Source organism: Cydia splendana, chromosome 26 (genome assembly GCF_910591565.1).
Source record: "Cydia splendana chromosome 26, ilCydSple1.2, whole genome shotgun sequence".
In the NCBI taxonomy this organism is placed as follows: domain Eukaryota; kingdom Metazoa; phylum Arthropoda; class Insecta; order Lepidoptera; family Tortricidae; genus Cydia; species Cydia splendana.
In genome coordinates this window covers 6,797,590-6,810,977 of record NC_085985.1, presented here as the reverse complement: position 1 = coordinate 6,810,977, position 13,388 = coordinate 6,797,590, and the positions used below count along the sequence as shown (strand labels likewise).

The 13,388-nt window shown below is 43.1% G+C and overlaps 7 protein-coding genes across 7 annotated transcripts; all 7 read left to right on the top strand.

The window, feature by feature from the left end:
- Positions 1–327: 327 nt before the first annotated feature.
- Positions 328–729, top strand: LOC134803204 (histone H2A). The gene has a single exon (XM_063775902.1). It carries the CDS (start codon positions 355–357, stop codon positions 727–729), a length of 375 nt encoding a protein of 124 aa, XP_063631972.1. The 5' UTR covers positions 328–354.
- Positions 730–1,416: 687 nt separating this feature from the next.
- LOC134803139 (histone H2B) lies at positions 1,417–1,955 on the top strand. The gene has a single exon (XM_063775844.1). It carries the CDS (start codon positions 1,578–1,580, stop codon positions 1,953–1,955), a length of 378 nt encoding a protein of 125 aa, XP_063631914.1. The 5' UTR covers positions 1,417–1,577.
- A 1,086-nt stretch (positions 1,956–3,041) lies between these two features.
- LOC134803202 (histone H3) lies at positions 3,042–3,492 on the top strand. The gene has a single exon (XM_063775900.1). The coding sequence runs from the start codon at positions 3,082–3,084 to the stop codon at positions 3,490–3,492; it is 411 nt and encodes a 136-aa protein (XP_063631970.1). The 5' UTR covers positions 3,042–3,081.
- Positions 3,493–4,375: 883 nt separating this feature from the next.
- On the top strand, positions 4,376–12,916 carry LOC134803568 (uncharacterized). The gene is made up of 3 exons (XM_063776366.1): positions 4,376–4,721; positions 11,264–11,620; positions 12,600–12,916. Exons 1-3 carry the CDS (start codon positions 4,415–4,417, stop codon positions 12,914–12,916), a joined length of 981 nt encoding a protein of 326 aa, XP_063632436.1. The 5' UTR covers positions 4,376–4,414.
- LOC134803199 (histone H1C-like) lies at positions 7,064–7,986 on the top strand. Its single transcript, XM_063775898.1, has one exon. It carries the CDS (start codon positions 7,064–7,066, stop codon positions 7,739–7,741), a length of 678 nt encoding a protein of 225 aa, XP_063631968.1. The 3' UTR covers positions 7,742–7,986.
- LOC134803205 (histone H2A) lies at positions 8,517–8,918 on the top strand. Its single transcript, XM_063775903.1, has one exon. It carries the CDS (start codon positions 8,544–8,546, stop codon positions 8,916–8,918), a length of 375 nt encoding a protein of 124 aa, XP_063631973.1. The 5' UTR covers positions 8,517–8,543.
- LOC134803203 (histone H2B) lies at positions 9,606–10,144 on the top strand. Its single transcript, XM_063775901.1, has one exon. The coding sequence runs from the start codon at positions 9,767–9,769 to the stop codon at positions 10,142–10,144; it is 378 nt and encodes a 125-aa protein (XP_063631971.1). The 5' UTR covers positions 9,606–9,766.
- Positions 12,917–13,388: the final 472 nt, after the last annotated feature.

The following is a 13,388-nucleotide window of genomic DNA, read 5'->3' as shown; positions in this document are numbered from 1 at the left end:
TACATTTCAAACAATATTTAGTTATCTATACACATACATACATACATACATATGTATATGCCTATAGATATAGAACTTACTTATAGAATATTTTGTTAATTTAATTTATTTATTGTTTTTATTTTATCTCTATCTCTCTCTAATTCGCGCTCTTGCACTCGGGGCGTTGATTGGTCGATCGGTCTCGTGTTATGTCGGCTCGTTATATCCCCACTATCAGCGCGCTCCGTGAGACTATATAGCTTAGGGCGCGCATGGCGAAAAAAAATATTCTTGTCCCGACTCACTCACGTGCAATACGTGCTCTCGTTGGTTCGTTCGTTGTGTGTAAACTAAACTTTAATCTCTTTAAACATGTCTGGACGCGGTAAAGGTGGCAAGGTTAAGGGAAAGGCAAAGTCCCGTTCTAACCGTGCCGGACTCCAGTTCCCCGTCGGCCGTATCCACAGGCTTCTACGCAAGGGCAACTACGCCGAGCGCGTCGGTGCCGGTGCCCCGGTGTACCTGGCCGCCGTCATGGAATACCTGGCCGCTGAAGTTCTCGAGTTGGCAGGCAACGCCGCTCGCGACAACAAGAAGACCAGAATCATCCCTAGGCATCTCCAGCTGGCGATCCGCAACGACGAAGAGTTGAACAAGCTCCTCTCCGGTGTGACCATCGCCCAGGGTGGTGTGCTGCCTAACATTCAGGCCGTGCTCCTGCCCAAGAAGACCGAGAAGAAGGCTTAAGTGTCCACACTTCTCTTCTGGCTACATCCATCTCTAGCGGTAGCACCCGGCGATTGGTGTGGATGTGTACATTTGTCTCGTGCGTACACCTTGTAACGCACGCGGCCTCTGTTATATTCCCGCCCGCCCGAGTGACCGTTACAAAAGGCCCTTTTCAGGGCCACAATATGATTCTGTGTAAACTTTATAAGTTTCATGGCATAACGCATACGTATATGATGTCATTCATTTTTTCGATAGATCTATAAATTATGAATGAATTATAATGAGATTAGATAGATACTTATATTCGATATTCGTAGAGAAATATTTGGCGGAATGTATACACACTCATCCCCTTTTTATTATTTATTACGTTTATTGTCTCTATGTGTCCTCCGACTCTCTAGACTTTCAATTATGCTGTGATGGATGGCTCAGCAGACAGATATTACACCTACTTGCTCAGCTACAGCAATGTGTCACTTGTAACAACAACAACAACAACAACAATAGTTATCAAATAAGCTACGATTTCAAATATATTTTGGTTGGTTAGTTAACTCATTATTATTATTATTTATCATACATCGCACATCAGGCGGGTGATATTTATTTATTAATAATATGACTAATTAATATGTAAGTAAAGTAATATCAACACGCGCTCGCACTCCCCACCATGCCGATCGACGACGATACTAATGATACACGAACGCTATTGGTCGAGATACCGCGAGCGCGACGCTCGATCTTTAATCCCCTATTTCCCGTTCGCTGCGCTAACAAAAATAGCGATCCTAAAAAAATTTTTACATTTCCAGTTCGACTCTCGTACTGTAAGCATCTAACTAACTAAGTATATCACAATGCCACCCAAGACTAGCGGTAAGGCCGCCAAGAAATCCGGCAAGGCCCAGAAGAACATCTCCAAGTCGGACTCTAAGAAAAAGAAGAAGCATAAGCGCAAGGAGAGCTACGCCATCTACATCTACAAGGTGCTCAAGCAGGTCCACCCCGACACCGGTATCTCCAGCAAGGCCATGTCGATCATGAACTCGTTCGTGAACGATATCTTCGAGCGCATCGCCGCCGAGGCCTCCCGCCTCGCTCACTACAACAAGAGGTCCACCATCACCAGCAGGGAGGTGCAGACCTCCGTGAGGCTCTTGCTGCCCGGTGAGCTCGCCAAGCACGCCGTCAGTGAAGGCACCAAGGCCGTCACCAAGTACACCAGCTCCAAGTAAGCGTACGTCGTTCCTCGTACGTATGCGGTCTGCTGTCTTCTCAATACACTTTTAGTGTAATGGGTTTAGGTAGTTCGTATTGCGACGACACACGACACGCTTTGAGAGTGTGGTTTGTACATCAACCAAAAAGGCCCTTTTCAGGGCCACAAATACGTTCAGAAAATAATATAGGAAGTTTCTAACCGTGCATACGGTGTCAATCGGTCGATAAAAATCAATTAAATATAATTTGTTTACACATTACCAATCAACACGTATGTAATAATAATATAGGTTAGGTTCAAGTTACAATTAAATATATTACTCATGTATCCTCCAAAAGCAAGTGCAAGCACCTGATGATACTCCTCGGTACGGCGGTGTTTCACATTCCGAGCGTTTTTTTTTTTTTTTTTTTTTTTTTTCGACTTAAAATACGCGAGTGAACCGTTCTTAATATATATTTAATATGTCCGTGTCTCTCACGGAAGTTTTGTTATATTAAAATTGCTAATCAAGTTACAATTACTAAATAAGTTAGGTTAGGTTAGGTTTCGCGAAGTTAGGTTACGTTTGAGTTATGTAATTAAAAAAAAAAATATTATAATAAGTTAGGTTCGATCGAGTTAGGTCAGGTTAAGTTAGGTTCGATCGAGTTAGGTCAGGTTAAGTTAGGTTCGATCGAGTTAGGTCAGATTAAGTTAGGTTCCGCGGAGTTAGGTTAGGTTAGCTAACCTAACTCTGTCAAATATTGTTATTTTGAACCAGACCTAACTTAACTCTGCCGAATTTAATAAGCTAACTCCTAGGTTAGGTTAGGTTGAGTTAGCTAACTTAAATCGGTCACATATTTGTTAAAAATAAATATATATATAAAATGTAAGTAAGTATATAATAAAAAGTATTAATATTTCAACAATGTTATTGTAATCAGAAATCGTGTTTGTGAGAAAGGAAGAGGGGCATGGCATGGGGGACGGACGTGTATGTGAATTTTATAGACCTATCTCGCTCACACGGACACTAACTCCGTCCCTTTCCGACGACGAGCACATATAAAAGACGCTCGCGGGGCAATTTTTCGTTTATTCCCTCTCGTGACTCGTTAACGTAACGTACACGCGTATCGTAGTAATTTTTCGAAATGGCCCGTACCAAGCAGACCGCTCGTAAATCCACCGGTGGTAAAGCGCCCCGTAAACAGCTCGCCACCAAGGCGGCCCGCAAGAGCGCGCCAGCCACCGGGGGCGTCAAGAAGCCCCATCGTTACAGGCCCGGCACCGTCGCCCTCCGTGAGATCCGTCGCTACCAGAAGAGCACCGAGCTTCTGATCCGCAAGCTGCCCTTCCAGCGTCTGGTGCGTGAGATCGCTCAGGACTTCAAGACCGACCTGCGCTTCCAGAGCTCTGCCGTTATGGCTCTCCAGGAGGCCAGCGAGGCTTACCTAGTAGGTCTCTTCGAGGACACCAACCTGTGCGCCATCCACGCCAAGCGTGTGACCATCATGCCCAAGGACATCCAGCTGGCTCGCAGGATCCGCGGTGAACGTGCCTAAACCGGCACGGAGCTACGTCACCGAATGCAGTCTGCGCGAACGCATATACGGCGGTTACATTATATCTATTATATATTTTGTACCACGCGTTTTGCGCCTGGACATGCGAACGTGACGCTTCCGTCATATATATCAAAAGGCCCTTTTCAGGGCCACACATGATTCGAAAATTAACAAATGTTTCTTTGAACTAACACTGATAAACGAAGATAAATCGATCGATCACTATTAGTATACTATACTGGTGATGTAGTATACCTCTCTCTATATATATATATTATGTACATATACATATACAATTAACCGCGAAACACGAGACAAATAATAATATTATTTATTTACGAACCTGTTTCCAGTATAAGAATTTGTAGTGTAGTAAAATGGAAAGAAGGAAGGAAGGAAGGAAGGAAAGTGAATTAAATTCGTGATATGATATTACGCGCTAAGTATGTGAAGACATAATAATATAGATTTACCAAGATAGAAAATTCAAATTTTATATATCGACAAAATTATTACCACTAACTGAATGCTTACAAAAATATTAGAGGAGAATGAAATAGAGAGAGTTACACTCTTCCGTGAGCCGGTCGCAGTTATTGTAATAGTAATATGAAGTAGATATTTATTTAAATCCCCAAAATGAATGTAAATAACCATATCATATGAAATTATTTATCAATATTATATTAAGTATGTATATTTCATGAATGAATGAATGAATGAAAAGTAAATCAAAAAATATTAATGCTCCGATATCTCTAACCCCGTCCCCCGTCGCCCCGCAATAGGGTAAAGCGTATAAATATCGCACCAGGTCGTGGCTCGCCTGTTATTCCACTCGTGTCGACGCGCGCCGCAAGTCGTGTGTCGTGTTCCGTGTATTCTAATCTGAGAAGTCTAATCTCAACTAAAAGTCGCAATGACCGGTCGCGGTAAGGGAGGTAAAGGTCTGGGGAAAGGAGGAGCCAAGCGTCACAGGAAGGTGCTCCGTGATAACATCCAGGGTATCACCAAGCCCGCCATCCGTCGTCTCGCCCGCAGAGGTGGCGTCAAGCGTATCTCCGGTCTGATCTACGAGGAGACCCGCGGTGTTCTCAAGGTGTTCCTCGAGAACGTGATCCGTGACGCGGTCACCTACACCGAGCACGCCAAGAGGAAGACCGTCACCGCCATGGACGTCGTCTACGCTCTGAAGCGTCAGGGCCGCACCCTCTACGGTTTCGGTGGTTAAGCGCTCTGCTGCTTGCGCTGCCTGCCCGCCGCGCGCGACATCGTGTAATATGTACTAACGCATGTATTACCGTAGTACGCAAATACAAAAAGGCCCTTTTCAGGGCCGCAAATAATTCTATGATACCTACGCGATTACAATACAAAGTTTCAGTAGCGACACAGACGGACAAACAATCAATCGATCTATATCTCCAAAATATATATATATATCTATCTATCTATCTATCTATCTATCTATATCACTGTCAGTACATTTATATATAATGATATCTTACTTACCCCGCACCGCAAGTCCAATTTTCTAACTTGTAACAGCAAGCAGCCATCTCGTTCGCCGCTTCGGTGGTTTGACGCCAGCCCAGCTCTCTCTCTCTAAAACAACAATTATAATATGTACTTAATTTATATAGGTATGTACTTAGTTATTTTTGTTTGTTTTACAAGCAAAGGGCTTTAAAGTTGTTATTTAACCTCTTGTGTGCTAATAATAATATTGATACTAGAGCAAGCTAGATATATCTTTAAATCTTTAGATTCCGATCTCGCACATCATTGTGTACCTACGTCACAATTATTAATGTACACCAAGCAAATTTAACTTAACTTAATTATTAGTAAGTAGACCTTGCCGAATACAGCTTGTAGAATATAGGTATGTACCTACCTACCTATGTACTCGTATAAAATAGGCATAAGTACATATATAGATTAACCACCTCCCAGTACAGCATATTTCTTTCTCCCTCTCTTCAAGAATCATCCATCATCATCATCATCATCATCATCATTCATCATCATCATCATCTTCGCCTAGCATCTCGCATAGCATATCGACTAGCATCGCCCTAACCCAAACCTAAATAAGTAGGTATTAAAGTACATATTTTATATCATTATGTATGTATTAAGTACTCACGTTTTTCAAATCCATCCAATGTATTTCTCACACTTAACTCGCTCAATTCTTAGTTAGTTTTACTAATAATAACACCATATATACTTTTAAAACAATCACATGCAACCCGCACACACAGACACACCACCTTTTACATCACTCTCACCTGACACCTGTGAGGCTGTGACCTACTCTACTGATAACGACGAATTACCAGGATGAACTGCCCAATTAGGTAAAGGATTCGCAAATAGTGCATAAAACAGACAGGGACATCCACCATCACCTCACCCACTCCCCCATGAAAGGTAGGTAAATATAGAGAGACTGGACTAGAAAAAATATTAATATTAACTTAATTATATATATAAATAAATGGGTAACATACATGATAGTAACTCAGCAGTATGCCTAAGACTTCTCTCGTGTTCCTATGATGAATATAATTAAGTAAGTACATATAAATAAATATATCAACCTAAACAGATTCTTAAGTTCAACAACACACACTACTGTTTTATTTAATATTAGGCGTATTCAGATAATAATATCATACGTTAATGTATTATAAATACTTACGCCGGACCAAAACTAAATAAAATACCTGACCTAAACGAGATTCTACCTACCATGCCCGCACGCTCGCTCCGAGTCGAGTGTCGCGCTTTGTATGATCCTCGGTAGAAGAGAGTTGAGTTTAACCATGTGAGAATTATAATAATATTCATGATAATGGTGATATCGTAATTTATAATAGAACATAATTATATAAACGTAATATAAAATACCTATCCCGTTTTACATCGGTGTACCAACAGAGAGCAAACCGCTGAACGTAGTAGGCAATCCAAGTCGCGCGGTACGGCTGTTTTACGACAGTGAATACAACAAGTCAAAATAACATTATAACTATAATTTTCTACTATTGTTATTGTGTCACATATATCTATGGTATCTTCGCTTTTAACCGGAAGACACATAATAGTGTTAAATGTGATTTTAATTAAGAAAAATCACTTTTTAAACAGACCCGAGGTGTCCGCAACCTATAATACCAAAAGTAAAGTTACCTCATTCGTTTAACGCCGTTCCAAAACTTAAAACTTCTATTAAAATAGATATATCAATTCATAAAGAATATACATGTGCAATTTTATTATAATCATTATAATATAATTCACTATAAATTTAGTTTAATCATAAACGAGTAAGTGAAAAGTTGGAAGTGTTATTACGAGAAAACGTCCCGCGACATGAGGGTCTGCGTTACGGTTAAGCCGGAGTATATATATAATAGGTGGCGCCCCCAATAGGAGTGTTTAGTACTCGCCAGCGCAGCGCTCCGCTTACACGCGTCCGCTGTTCTCTCTCTTTGCGCAGATCGTTCGTGCGATTTACTAATTTGTAACTACACATCCTATTTTACTTTTTTTTTTAAATATGGCCGATACCGCAGTTGCAGCCGACGCTCCCGCCCCGGCGACGCCCGCGAAGAAGCCTAAGGCGTCCGCCTCCGCAGGCGCTAAGAAGCCTAAGGCGAAGCCCACCCACCCTAAGACGTCCGAGATGGTTAACAGCGCCATCAAGGAGCTGAAGGAGAGGAGCGGTTCGTCCCTGCAGGCTATCAAGAAATACATCGCCGCCCAGTACAAGGTCGACGCCGAGAAACTGGCACCTTTCATCAGAAAATATTTGAAGAGCGCAGTCGAATCCGGCGCACTCATACAGACCAAAGGCAAGGGCGCGTCCGGTTCGTTCAAACTGGAGTCGAAGACATCATCCGCCGGCAAGAAGCCCGCCGCGGCCAAGAAATCTAGCGCTAAATCATCAGCCGCCGCTAAGAAGCCCGCCGCAGCAAAGCCCGCTAAGGCTAAGAAGGCCGCCGCATCCCCGGCCAAGCCTAAGGCCGCCACGAAGGACAAGAAGGCCGCCGCCGCCAAAAAGAAGCCCGCAGCGAAGAAACCTTCCACCCCCGCCAAGGGCAAGAGCGCCGCCGCGCCTAAGGCCAAGAAGACCGCGAAGCCGCCGACCAAGAAGCCTAAAGCTCCCAAGCCGAAGAAGGCTGCGGCCGCTCCCAAAGCGAAGCCCGCCGCTAAGAAGGCTGCCTCGAAGAAGTAAGAAGACTGCGCCATATTGTCGTCGTCGTCCTTACATCGGTCGCGGTAGTAGTCGTGATGGTAGAGGAGATGTCGATTGTCGTTGCTATAAATATTATACGACGACGACGTGTCGCCTCTTCTCGACTCACGTCATACGCCTGTGCGCGTTATACGCACATCAAAAAGCCCTTTTCAGGGCTAACAAATGTATTCAAAGGTTCATATCGCCTCTGTTTCATTGCAATGAGCACATACAAGAGTCGATCGATCGATTGATTGATTGATCAACAAAAATCTAAGTTATAAACATACAACAATAGGTGTTCGGATCGGCATCGGAAAAAGTCGAATCTCAAGGCACAAAAGTCATCAATATGATGATGATGATCTCACTGATAGACGGATATATTAGATTAGGTTTTCATGAATCATGAATTTACACATAATATGATATGATGATGAAGTCTTACATTTCAAACAATATTTAGTTATCTATACACATACATACATACATACATATGTATATGCCTATAGATATAGAACTTACTTATAGAATATTTTGTTAATTTAATTTATTTATTGTTTTTATTTTATCTCTATCTCTCTCTAATTCGCGCTCTTGCACTCGGGGCGTTGATTGGTCGATCGGTCTCGTGTTATGTCGGCTCGTTATATCCCCACTATCAGCGCGCTCCGTGAGACTATATAGCTTAGGGCGCGCATGGCGAAAAAAAATATTCTTGTCCCGACTCACTCACGTGCAATACGTGCTCTCGTTGGTTCGTTCGTTGTGTGTAAACTAAACTTTAATCTCTTTAAACATGTCTGGACGCGGTAAAGGTGGCAAGGTTAAGGGAAAGGCAAAGTCCCGTTCTAACCGTGCCGGACTCCAGTTCCCCGTCGGCCGTATCCACAGGCTTCTACGCAAGGGCAACTACGCCGAGCGCGTCGGTGCCGGTGCCCCGGTGTACCTGGCCGCCGTCATGGAATACCTGGCCGCTGAAGTTCTCGAGTTGGCAGGCAACGCCGCTCGCGACAACAAGAAGACCAGAATCATCCCTAGGCATCTCCAGCTGGCGATCCGCAACGACGAAGAGTTGAACAAGCTCCTCTCCGGTGTGACCATCGCCCAGGGTGGTGTGCTGCCTAACATTCAGGCCGTGCTCCTGCCCAAGAAGACCGAGAAGAAGGCTTAAGTGTCCACACTTCTCTTCTGGCTACATCCATCTCTAGCGGTAGCACCCGGCGATTGGTGTGGATGTGTACATTTGTCTCGTGCGTACACCTTGTAACGCACGCGGCCTCTGTTATATTCCCGCCCGCCCGAGTGACCGTTACAAAAGGCCCTTTTCAGGGCCACAATATGATTCTGTGTAAACTTTATAAGTTTCATGGCATAACGCATACGTATATGATGTCATTCATTTTTTCGATAGATCTATAAATTATGAATGAATTATAATGAGATTAGATAGATACTTATATTCGATATTCGTAGAGAAATATTTGGCGGAATGTATACACACTCATCCCCTTTTTATTATTTATTACGTTTATTGTCTCTATGTGTCCTCCGACTCTCTAGACTTTCAATTATGCTGTGATGGATGGCTCAGCAGACAGATATTACACCTACTTGCTCAGCTACAGCAATGTGTCACTTGTAACAACAACAACAACAACAACAATAGTTATCAAATAAGCTACGATTTCAAATATATTTTGGTTGGTTAGTTAACTCATTATTATTATTATTTATCATACATCGCACATCAGGCGGGTGATATTTATTTATTAATAATATGACTAATTAATATGTAAGTAAAGTAATATCAACACGCGCTCGCACTCCCCACCATGCCGATCGACGACGATACTAATGATACACGAACGCTATTGGTCGAGATACCGCGAGCGCGACGCTCGATCTTTAATCCCCTATTTCCCGTTCGCTGCGCTAACAAAAATAGCGATCCTAAAAAAATTTTTACATTTCCAGTTCGACTCTCGTACTGTAAGCATCTAACTAACTAAGTATATCACAATGCCACCCAAGACTAGCGGTAAGGCCGCCAAGAAATCCGGCAAGGCCCAGAAGAACATCTCCAAGTCGGACTCTAAGAAAAAGAAGAAGCATAAGCGCAAGGAGAGCTACGCCATCTACATCTACAAGGTGCTCAAGCAGGTCCACCCCGACACCGGTATCTCCAGCAAGGCCATGTCGATCATGAACTCGTTCGTGAACGATATCTTCGAGCGCATCGCCGCCGAGGCCTCCCGCCTCGCTCACTACAACAAGAGGTCCACCATCACCAGCAGGGAGGTGCAGACCTCCGTGAGGCTCTTGCTGCCCGGTGAGCTCGCCAAGCACGCCGTCAGTGAAGGCACCAAGGCCGTCACCAAGTACACCAGCTCCAAGTAAGCGTACGTCGTTCCTCGTACGTATGCGGTCTGCTGTCTTCTCAATACACTTTTAGTGTAATGGGTTTAGGTAGTTCGTATTGCGACGACACACGACACGCTTTGAGAGTGTGGTTTGTACATCAACCAAAAAGGCCCTTTTCAGGGCCACAAATACGTTCAGAAAATAATATAGGAAGTTTCTAACCGTGCATACGGTGTCAATCGGTCGATAAAAATCAATTAAATATAATTTGTTTACACATTACCAATCAACACGTATGTAATAATAATATAGGTTAGGTTCAAGTTACAATTAAATATATTACTCATGTATCCTCCAAAAGCAAGTGCAAGCACCTGATGATACTCCTCGGTACGGCGGTGTTTCACATTCCGAGCGTTTTTTTTTTTTTTTTTTTTTTTTTTTCGACTTAAAATACGCGAGTGAACCGTTCTTAATATATATTTAATATGTCCGTGTCTCTCACGGAAGTTTTGTTATATTAAAATTGCTAATCAAGTTACAATTACTAAATAAGTTAGGTTAGGTTAGGTTTCGCGAAGTTAGGTTACGTTTGAGTTATGTAATTAAAAAAAAAAATATTATAATAAGTTAGGTTCGATCGAGTTAGGTCAGGTTAAGTTAGGTTCGATCGAGTTAGGTCAGGTTAAGTTAGGTTCGATCGAGTTAGGTCAGATTAAGTTAGGTTCCGCGGAGTTAGGTTAGGTTAGCTAACCTAACTCTGTCAAATATTGTTATTTTGAACCAGACCTAACTTAACTCTGCCGAATTTAATAAGCTAACTCCTAGGTTAGGTTAGGTTGAGTTAGCTAACTTAAATCGGTCACATATTTGTTAAAAATAAATATATATATAAAATGTAAGTAAGTATATAATAAAAAGTATTAATATTTCAACAATGTTATTGTAATCAGAAATCGTGTTTGTGAGAAAGGAAGAGGGGCATGGCATGGGGGACGGACGTGTATGTGAATTTTATAGACCTATCTCGCTCACACGGACACTAACTCCGTCCCTTTCCGACGACGAGCACATATAAAAGACGCTCGCGGGGCAATTTTTCGTTTATTCCCTCTCGTGACTCGTTAACGTAACGTACACGCGTATCGTAGTAATTTTTCGAAATGGCCCGTACCAAGCAGACCGCTCGTAAATCCACCGGTGGTAAAGCGCCCCGTAAACAGCTCGCCACCAAGGCGGCCCGCAAGAGCGCGCCAGCCACCGGGGGCGTCAAGAAGCCCCATCGTTACAGGCCCGGCACCGTCGCCCTCCGTGAGATCCGTCGCTACCAGAAGAGCACCGAGCTTCTGATCCGCAAGCTGCCCTTCCACCGTCTGGTGCGTGAGATCGCTCAGGACTTCAAGACCGACCTGCGCTTCCAGAGCTCTGCCGTTATGGCTCTCCAGGAGGCCAGCGAGGCTTACCTAGTAGGTCTCTTCGAGGACACCAACCTGTGCGCCATCCACGCCAAGCGTGTGACCATCATGCCCAAGGACATCCAGCTGGCTCGCAGGATCCGCGGTGAACGTGCCTAAACCGGCACGGAGCTACGTCACCGAATGCAGTCTGCGCGAACGCATATACGGCGGTTACATTATATCTATTATATATTTTGTACCACGCGTTTTGCGCCTGGACATGCGAACGTGACGCTTCCGTCATATATATCAAAAGGCCCTTTTCAGGGCCACACATGATTCGAAAATTAACAAATGTTTCTTTGAACTAACACTGATAAACGAAGATAAATCGATCGATCACTATTAGTATACTATACTGGTGATGTAGTATACCTCTCTCTATATATATATATTATGTACATATACATATACAATTAACCGCGAAACACGAGACAAATAATAATATTATTTATTTACGAACCTGTTTCCAGTATAAGAATTTGTAGTGTAGTAAAATGGAAAGAAGGAAGGAAGGAAGGAAGGAAAGTGAATTAAATTCGTGATATGATATTACGCGCTAAGTATGTGAAGACATAATAATATAGATTTACCAAGATAGAAAATTCAAATTTTATATATCGACAAAATTATTACCACTAACTGAATGCTTACAAAAATATTAGAGGAGAATGAAATAGAGAGAGTTACACTCTTCCGTGAGCCGGTCGCAGTTATTGTAATAGTAATATGAAGTAGATATTTATTTAAATCCCCAAAATGAATGTAAATAACCATATCATATGAAATTATTTATCAATATTATATTAAGTATGTATATTTCATGAATGAATGAATGAATGAAAAGTAAATCAAAAAATATTAATGCTCCGATATCTCTAACCCCGTCCCCCGTCGCCCCGCAATAGGGTAAAGCGTATAAATATCGCACCAGGTCGTGGCTCGCCTGTTATTCCACTCGTGTCGACGCGCGCCGCAAGTCGTGTGTCGTGTTCCGTGTATTCTAATCTGAGAAGTCTAATCTCAACTAAAAGTCGCAATGACCGGTCGCGGTAAGGGAGGTAAAGGTCTGGGGAAAGGAGGAGCCAAGCGTCACAGGAAGGTGCTCCGTGATAACATCCAGGGTATCACCAAGCCCGCCATCCGTCGTCTCGCCCGCAGAGGTGGCGTCAAGCGTATCTCCGGTCTGATCTACGAGGAGACCCGCGGTGTTCTCAAGGTGTTCCTCGAGAACGTGATCCGTGACGCGGTCACCTACACCGAGCACGCCAAGAGGAAGACCGTCACCGCCATGGACGTCGTCTACGCTCTGAAGCGTCAGGGCCGCACCCTCTACGGTTTCGGTGGTTAAGCGCTCTGCTGCTTGCGCTGCCTGCCCGCCGCGCGCGACATCGTGTAATATGTACTAACGCATGTATTACCGTAGTACGCAAATACAAAAAGGCCCTTTTCAGGGCCGCAAATAATTCTATGATACCTACGCGATTACAATACAAAGTTTCAGTAGCGACACAGACGGACAAACAATCAATCGATCTATATCTCCAAAATATATATATATATCTATCTATCTATCTATCTATATCACTGTCAGTACATTTATATATAATGATATCTTACTTACCCCGCACCGCAAGTCCAATTTTCTAACTTGTAACAGCAAGCAGCCATCTCGTTCGCCGCTTCGGTGGTTTGACGCCAGCCCAGCTCTCTCTCTCTAAAACAACAATTATAATATGTACTTAATTTATATAGGTATGTACTTAGTTATTTTTGTTTGTTTTACAAGCAAAGGGCTTTAAAGTTGTTATTTAACCTCTTGT